The sequence below is a fragment of the Camelina sativa genome, chromosome 16, assembly GCF_000633955.1.
Source record: "Camelina sativa cultivar DH55 chromosome 16, Cs, whole genome shotgun sequence".
Lineage (NCBI taxonomy): Eukaryota > Viridiplantae > Streptophyta > Magnoliopsida > Brassicales > Brassicaceae > Camelina > Camelina sativa.
The window spans coordinates 21924849-21933709 of NC_025700.1; the positions used below are offsets into that span (position 1 = coordinate 21924849).

Here is an 8861-nt window from a genome sequence, read left to right on the forward strand (position 1 = left end):
TTGATGTATTCGAGCAATTTGACAACCTCTGCCATAGTCGGTCTAACGATCGGTTCCGGTTCAAGACACATCATCGCTATACCAAACACATCGTTCAACTCTTGAACCGGTGATCCTCTTAGCCGGTTATCTATCACCACTTCTTCTCTTTGGTCTCTTACCACTCCTTTTACCTGAATAGTAAACAATTACAGACGACGTTTTAAAACCAAAGCAGAGTAATAATAACTTGAACAAGGAAAAGAGATAGATAAACTGATACCCAAGTAACAAGCTTTGTTCCTTCTTCAAAAAACTCATCATCTGTTGGTCTTCTTCCAGTTAGAAGCTCCAAAAGAACAACCCCGAAACTGTAAACATCTCCTTTCATTGTCGCTTTACCCGTATCGAAATACTCTGTTTTTTTTAAAACACACATTAAACAAAATCAAAAATCAATCTACCTTCTCTATTGTAGTGGAATGTGAATTTTGAATATGTATCTAAAGCGAACTACGTGTTCGTTGTACAAACCAGGAGCTAAGTATCCAAATGTTCCAGCTACAAACGTCGAAACATGAGTCTTGTCCGGCTCCATCAAAGTGGCTAAACCAAAATCAGAAACCCTAGCTTCCATGTTCTGATCAAGAAGTATGTTACTAGATTTGATGTCTCTATGGATTATGTGAGGGATGCAATCATGATGAAGGTAAGACACCCCTCTAGCCGCTCCAACCGCGATTTTGTATCTCGATTCCCAATCCAAAACTTTTCTATCTCCTGATTTTTTTCCTGCGAATAAAAAAAAGCTTGCGGTTGGAGAAACTAGATAAAAAACACGTTTTTGTGCTAAATGAATGCTCTGTTAATTTTTTTTTGGGGTACCGTGTAGAAAAGAATCCAAGCTTCCATTAGGCATGAGCTCATAGATGAGAAGATTATAATGTGGAGAAGTGAAGTAGCCATGGAGAGTTACAATGTTCCTGTGTTTAATATCAGCCATTGCTTCTAACTCTCTATGAAACCCTCTGTCTCTCTCAGAGGTTCCTCTGTTTAGTCTCTTGACAGCAAAAGTAGTTGAATCATCAATGACTACTCTGTAAACAGTTCCGAACCCTCCAGAACCGAGAATGTCTTTGTTGCTTAGCTTATGTGTCTTCTTCATAAACATGTCGGAGGAAACAGAGTTAAGTAATGGAGATTTGAACATCACCATTTTTCCTCCTCCTTTGACTGCAAGATCATAAGAACATGAATCAAAACATAAAACGAGACGACATGATGTGAAAATTTCACATAGCTAAAACAAAAAAAAAGCTTTGATTATTGCTTACCTGGGAATCCGTTTTCATAAACTGTGCTTTTTCTTTTCCATCTCTTGTAGAGAAGAGCGATTACGATTTTACCAATGACAAAAGCAACCACAGAGATTGTTATGTAAAAAGTTGTTTCCTTTGCATTAGCCATCGTTTTTCTCTGAACATAAAGTTGCAAGTTCTAATTTTCTTATCTCATCATCATCTACATTTGAGTTAAATGAAGAAGAGAAGACAACAAAGTTGGTTACATGAAAACGGAGATAGACAGAAAAAGGAAGTAGGTTTAGGACCTTTTTTGGTTATCCTCACCAACAATTTGGACACGCCTCATAAAATTCATATTTGTATTACTATCACGTATGAAACGAAACTGATTTTGAACGTAAAAATTCATCCGCTTTTGTTGAAAAAATTAAATGAGATGTGTAACACTTTATGAAAAAAATGTACAAGTACTCGTGAAAGTAGGGTACGTACCTTACCAGCTATTACCTTGTTTTTGTCGTTGACTACATGTGAAGGAATTGATCAAGCAGATGATCAGTAATAATAATACAAAAAAAAAAAAACCCTTGCGAATTGCAATTTTAATTGAGCCGACTTTGCCCTCTAAGATTTTTACAATATTTGTGCTCACCAATCTAAAAGCACATCACTAATATATTCAAAAAAAACCATGCAAATTGGTACTCTATAACATTAAGTCTGATTCAGTTCCCGGCCTCAAATTATATTAACTCTATGAGAGATTTAGCATCTGTATCTGTATGCTGGAACTGGCAAAAGGTAGAAACCTTCACATATCATTCAATGGCTTCTTATGAATACGGAATACCCCCACTTGATCCTCTCCCGTAGTAGTCCAACCAAAGGTGGAGGTTTTTTTTCTCTTGCCTTACCAAAACACGTTTATGTAGCTAGATCTTAGTTGATCTTAAGTAGGAAAGGACAAGCTTCCATCTCGTGAGTAAGCCTCTGGCAATGGTAACATCTCTTGTGCACTTTTTCATAATGGTACCAGCGGACTATAGTGGACTGACCATAAAGGGAGGTTGATGACTTTCGATTTCCGGAGGGGCTTGGACACATCAAATCTGATTTTTAACCCGAACAAAACCCCCCCGACTAATGGTGTTGGTCAAGGTCGAAGACAACCTCAGTGACCTGTCCTACTAGCTCCTCTAGTAGAATGATTGCCTCTTTCGTATAATATATAGTTTATGGGAATGTTACGAATTTGGACCCACAAGTAGAAGGGTAGGAAACTGCAAGGAATGCGGAGGAGGCCGAAGCATCCATCTCTTTAGAACAATAACCCAATCATCTGATGTATTATTTTATTTTATTTTCTAGTAAATTTTATGGACACACGGAGGTGGTTGTATGTGATTATTTGAACGTCTATATTAACATTTCTATATTAACATTTTTGAAAGTATATTTTTGTTTATGCTATTTTAAGTTTTAATTATTTAATTTTTTTTTATAACATTAACCCCTAAAACAATTCATAAATAACATTGCAGATAAACTCAAATACTACATTCTTAAATTGACCAACATTTGTTACATTTATTGCCATAAAATTTTAACAACATCTATACATTCCGATTTTTCCAAAAACAACTCTACTCATTAAAGTTTTAACCCATTAAATCTCCAAAACTATTTTTATGGATGCTAAAATCTCTCAAATTTAAATGATATATAACAGATTTTCTTTAACAAAAGTTTACAATATCCATAATTATATTAACATTAATAAATTTCCTAAACCGAAAATCCAATTATAAAATGTCACATTAAATATGTTGAAAACCCCCATATAATTTGGTTTATTTTTTTATTTTTTGAAGAATTACCAAAAAAATTAAAATTCTATTAATTATTATAAACTATATATATCCACATGAAAAAATTATAAACTATATAAGTATGCTAATTTGGTAAAACAATTAACATAATTAAACTTGATAAAAAAACTTATTTTGATTATTTTTTTTACGCAAAAATTTATTTTGATTTTGGTGAGACGGGTTGACATTAATCTTATATAGGGAGTTAAGTGGAATTGTTTTTTTAAACATTTTTAAATTTGTACCAGGAGATAAATGTATTACTAGACTATACATATACTACACATATTAAAATCTTGAAAACACCACAATAATATTTTAAATTAAAATTATTAAATACCTGTAAAATTTTATATTTTTTAAATCAATAAAACAATAATAAAATAATAAATAATACAATATAAATTTAAAATTTTTAAATTAAAAATATTGTCCCGCTGATTAAATGCTAGTTCAAGAGTGAAAAGAGACTAATTTACTTGCACACTTTTTTTTTTTTTTTTCCTTTTAAAAATTGGGAGGGAAGGGGGAAAGGCGGAGACGGGAGCGAGCGTAGCTCCAGCGAATCTGAAATGGCCAACGACAATAATCTCTCCAGCTTGGCTCACGAACTCCGTGAACGGGTCGCCGCATCCTCGTCCACTCCGGCTAACAACAACTCTTCCGGAGAAGAAGATGATGCTCTAGTGATTCGATTTCGGGTAGTCATGCCCAATCTTTTGAATACCTACCTTGTTCCTTCTCTCGGTAATTACTGTCTCTCTCTCTCTCTCTCTTTTGTTTCTGTTCCCTTGCATAATTTCTTAGCTTGGATTGGATTTTGCTGGAATTCGTTTAGGGTTAACCTAGGATGTTTACGGTGGTTTCATGTGGCTCCTCCTACATCTGTTTGTTTCACTACTGATTTTGGACTCCAGTTTATCGATTGAGTTCCAATTTCTCTCGAATTAGCTACTTTTTTTTAGAAACGCAATTTCATAGTTCCTTGTGCGTGGACAGGTAACGGGAGGAAAGTTACAGCTGTTCTGAAGCTTGTTGGTCATACAGCAAGGAACATTCCAGGAGTTTTCTATCACGGAAGCCCAGCGGCTATTCTCCCTGTGATTGCTCGTATTATCCCCTTCTTTGCTGAACCAGACTTTGTGTAAGTTGTTTCGCTTGGAAATTGGGTGTGCCTAGTTCCTTATCTAGGTCATATCTCCTCCTGAACTGGGTGTCACTCCTCAAGAGTTTTCCTCTAATGCTTTCTTTGGTATATCATTTGCAGTCCTGCGCATGGATTACTACTTGAAACTGTTGGCTCTCTCTTAATGTTGCTGCGTTCCAACTCAAGGAAGGCGTACCGGATGTTCTTCCATGACTCTTTGCAGGCCATTGAAGGTGATACTAAGATTTAGGACTTTCTTCCTTGCTTATCATAATGATTCGGCGTCGTTATCCAACTGATAAGAACTTTATGTACCCCACAAGTATCGTTTTGTTCGATGCAAATCATGTTAGAAGGACCCACTATATAATTGGAGTTTGTTGCTTGTAAATCCGACTCCGTGAATGTTAATAATACGTACTATGGCTCCAAAGTTCTTTAACTTATACTGAACTAACGTTCCTTTTCTGTGTCCAGATATGCAACCTATTGCATCACGTCACTCAAATGAACCAGAAATCTGTGAATCTCACATCCCATTTAGGTGTTTCTGTATGTCCTTTTCTGGAATTTGGGGTGATACTTGTCATCTCTGTGATCTGCCAGATGCTAATAAGCCCAGAGATGGGGATGGCCTTGTGTTGAACTTATTGGGAGCCGAACGATGGCAACCTTTTGCTACTTGTATCCTTAAGCTCATCTGTAAATGCCTAACTGAGGGGACACTCTACGTCCACGGTCTCATCCATACATCATTTGTCAAAGCTGCTTGTTCTCTACTATGCGGTGGTGGTGCAGATGTGCAGATGGTGAGTAACTATTTGTTCATAAGCTTGGTGATTTGGTTTATCAGATCGATTGATAGTGTCACTGGTGCATTTAATTTTTATAGGGGATGTGATGATTTTTGGGACATTAATCTGATATCTGATTTTATATGGAAGGCATGCTTTGAAGTTGCTTCTCTTGTCGGATCAATCCTTACTTTCAACATCCTCCCTCATGTGGGCTTGATACAGTCAATCATCCTCCTTTTAAGTGCAGATGAAGAAGGACTTCCTGTGTACAGGTGTGTTCCCACATATCAAAACATCTCTTTTGTTTTATTTTGACATGATTGTCAACATGATTGTCAGATTGTGAATTTAAGTTTCTGTTTACCTTCCTCACATTTGAGTGTGGAAAAAATATATTTGTTAGATTGCTCTTTTCCCCACTGGTTCAGTTAATCTTCTCCGATGAAGTTTCAGAATATAGATCTACCTTCACTTTGAACTTTAATTCTGGGTTTGTGTAACAGAAATGCGATTTACGATGCTACTATTGGGCGTTTCCTTACGGCATTATATTCCAGCTGTTCTGATGTCGCTATCAAACTAACTGCAGAAAGTTTAGTGTTGGTCTTCCCTCATGCTTTACAGAGAACAAACAGTGAGGAGCTTAAGGTATATTTGGATCTGTTTCTTCTTATACACATGTTCCACTCCAATGAATTTCTGATCAATTTTTTATTTTATTTTCACTGGTACTCTTTCAACAACTTTATGGGAAATCACGTGGGATATTTATGTATGTAGGCTTCCCTGTGCGGAGCATATGCACGGATTGTGAAATCTTGTCCTCCTCGTATATGGAAGCTACATTGCCTTCCAGAGTTGCTTCATCTTTCAAAACCTTGTTATCAATTGATAGAATGTTTTAAAGCAGTTCTTGTAGTTCTTGGACCTGGTTGTGTTCGACGTAAGACAACCAAATGTGGTAGTCATACATCAACAGCAAGTGATACACCTGTCCTAGAAATTAACATTGGAAAAAAAAGGCATATTAAGGATGGACGTGCTTACAAAAGGAAGCGCCAAAAGGTTGGTGATGATATTCAACGAGGGGTTTACTTGGATCCTGAATTTTCCAGTGAGACTGATGGAAAAGATGCTCTTAGTCTGCGTGAGATGCTTATTTCAACTGTAGAATCTTTAAAGCCTCCACCTGCTGGACCTAGTCTGTTACAGACTGAAATTTCAATTGTGGCACTTACCATGCTCAGCAATGCATTTTGTTTCTCTCCCTGGACTGACATGACTCATCGCTTGTTTCACCAGATGTATGCCTGGATTCCCTGGATAGCTGAGCAGGTAACCAGAAACACCCCAGTCCCGATTCTTTTACTAGCATTTTCGATTCCTGTTTTTATTTTAAACGGTATGTATGTAGGTTGAGAAAGAAAATCCTATAATGTTCGACATTTCTATTTACTTGGAAGGAATTCACAATGTGCTGCTCGTGCCTGGTAAGTCTCCTTTTCCATGAAGTCTTGACATGTTTTTCCATGCTAAATAATGTGTTGACCTTTTGCTCTATACCCGTTTGGGATTTATCATCTGTTAATGTGTTCCCCTTTAATCAGATTTGGATTCACGGTATGAATATACAAGTAAAGGGAATGATCTGGTTGCCATACAATTCCTGCTGAAGCTTCCTTGGACGCACTGCATGCTGTTTAAGAAGCCTAGCTCTCTAGTAAAGTCTAAGTGTTTATCTGTGGGAATATGGACAAAGCTTGGTTTACAAGATGGGAGTGGTTTTAATATTTTTAATCGGGCTCTTTCTGACGATTTTGAACAAGTGCGAGCTGTTGCTGTTATCTCTATGCCCCTCAAAGTTCTTTTCTCTGGTCTTGATGCCCTTCTTCATATATTTCCAAGACTGGAGTAAGTAGATGAGATAAAAACGACATAATAAACGAAGTTCATATGGCTGTTTTTGCTTACTAGTCCTTTTCAAGATACTCTTAAAGACATAGCTTAACTGTTCCTTTGTCTTTTATTCATAGGGATTTGTTGAAAGAAAAGCAATTGATGGTTAAGAAGGCCATTCCTCAGTCCCTTGGCTTCTTATCTTGTCTTTATGGGTCAAGTACAACCCGCTCAGAGAAAACTGCATGCCATTTATTCCTACATGAAGATTTGAAGAAAGATGAGACTCTGAATTGTCTACTTCAAGGGTTCCAATGTTCAAAGTGTGATAAATTTATCGAAAGTAAAGATGAGAAGCATTTCATAATCATAGAGCCTCCAGAGATGGTGAAATTGGAAATGGACCATCATCGTGATTACTTTAACCTTCAATTATATTTTAATCTTCTCAATGACGAGTCTTCTGAAGAGACTCAGCTAGCCTGCGTAGAAGTAATAAGGAGAATTCTTGGCCACACACCCCCAGATGTTCTGGTCAGAACAAGGTCTCAATGGATAGAATGCCTTGAATATCTGTTACTTCATGTTAATACAGATGTAAGGGAAGCATTCTGTGCTCAGATTGGTATCTTTGTACAGCATCCTATTTTGGGCTGTTTGTTTCATGGTGAAGATGCTATGGAACAAAGTTGCGAACAAAAGTTTTTTAGTTTGATTGAACATTCTCTAGCAACAGCGAAGGATCTTCTTGTCATCCAGACTCTACTGGAAACGACAGCTGAAGTTATGGTAGCTGTTGATGTTACCAGTGAGCTTTTCTTGTTTTGCCTTTTCCTGCTGATTGATCAGCTTGATCATCCNACAATTGATGGTTAAGAAGGTCATTCCTCAGTCCCTTGGCTTCTTATCTTGTCTTTATGGGTCAAGTACAACCCGCTCAGAGAAAACTGCATGCCATTTATTCCTACATGAAGATTTGAAGAAAGATGAGACTCTGAATTGTCTACTTCAAGGGTTCCAATGTTCAAAGTGTGATAAATTTATCGAAAGCAAAGATGAGAAGCATTTCATAATCATAGAGCCTCCAGAGATGGTGAAATTGGAAATGGACCATCATCGTGATTACTTTAACCTTCAATTATATTTTAATCTTCTCAATGACGAGTCTTCTGAAGAGACTCAGCTAGCCTGCGTAGAAGTAATAAGGAGAATTCTTGGCCACACACCCCCAGATGTTCTGGTCAGAACAAGGTCTCAATGGATAGAATGCCTTGAATATCTGTTACTTCATGTTAATACAGATGTAAGGGAAGCATTCTGTGCTCAGATTGGTATCTTTGTACAGCATCCTATTTTGGGCTGTTTGTTTCATGGTGAAGATGCTATGGAAAAAAGTTGCGAACAAAAGTTTTTTAGTTTGATTGAACATTCTCTAGCAACAGCGAAGGATCTTCTTGTCATCCAGACTCTACTGGAAACGACAGCTGAAGTTATGGTAGCTGTTGATGTTACCAGTGAGCTTTTCTTGTTTTGCCTTTTCCTGCTGATTGATCAGCTTGATCATCCAAACTTGATCATCCGAATAAATGCTTCAAGGTTAATAAATCGGTCATCCTACATCCTTGTGAAAGGGGGATTTGCGACCCTACTTTCCAGAGTTGCTCATATTCAAAATGAGTTGTTTAATAATCTATCTGCCAGGCTGACCAGCCGTTCAAATGTAGTAAGAGAATTCGCAGAGGCTGTTTTAGGTGTTGAAACTGAAGAACTTGTGAGGAAAATGGTCCCTGTTGTTCTTCCTAAGCTCTTGGTATACTGGCAGGAAAATGCTGAAGCAGCCAATACCTTGAACGAACTGGCAAGGTTA

At 37.2% G+C, this 8861-nt stretch overlaps 2 protein-coding genes across 2 annotated transcripts in view; one reads left to right on the top strand and one right to left on the bottom strand.

Moving 5' to 3' along the window:
• LOC104753907 (receptor-like serine/threonine-protein kinase At1g78530) overlaps nucleotides 1-1493 on the bottom strand; it is a 3413-nt gene extending 1920 nt beyond the window's left edge. The window contains exons 1-4 of the mRNA XM_019238007.1: nucleotides 1314-1493; nucleotides 865-1212; nucleotides 514-771; nucleotides 263-396 (exon numbers count right to left, since the gene is read on the bottom strand). Coding sequence (XP_019093552.1) covers nucleotides 263-396; nucleotides 514-771; nucleotides 865-1212; nucleotides 1314-1446 — 873 coding nt within the window. The 5' untranslated portion in view covers nucleotides 1447-1493. The remainder of the gene's footprint in view (nucleotides 1-262; nucleotides 397-513; nucleotides 772-864; nucleotides 1213-1313) is intronic.
• Nucleotides 3655-8861, top strand: part of LOC104753908 (serine/threonine-protein kinase ATR-like) — a gene marked incomplete at its 3' end in the record, with an annotated part of 12990 nt that continues 7783 nt past the window's right edge. The window contains exons 1-13 of the mRNA XM_019237825.1: nucleotides 3655-3901; nucleotides 4154-4298; nucleotides 4422-4534; nucleotides 4779-5110; nucleotides 5246-5370; nucleotides 5602-5746; nucleotides 5879-6433; nucleotides 6513-6588; nucleotides 6706-7009; nucleotides 7132-7865; nucleotides 7969-8355; nucleotides 8431-8590; nucleotides 8696-8857. Coding sequence (XP_019093370.1) covers nucleotides 3727-3901; nucleotides 4154-4298; nucleotides 4422-4534; nucleotides 4779-5110; nucleotides 5246-5370; nucleotides 5602-5746; nucleotides 5879-6433; nucleotides 6513-6588; nucleotides 6706-7009; nucleotides 7132-7865; nucleotides 7969-8355; nucleotides 8431-8590; nucleotides 8696-8857 — 3413 coding nt within the window. The remainder of the gene's footprint in view (nucleotides 3902-4153; nucleotides 4299-4421; nucleotides 4535-4778; nucleotides 5111-5245; nucleotides 5371-5601; nucleotides 5747-5878; nucleotides 6434-6512; nucleotides 6589-6705; nucleotides 7010-7131; nucleotides 7866-7968; nucleotides 8356-8430; nucleotides 8591-8695; nucleotides 8858-8861) is intronic.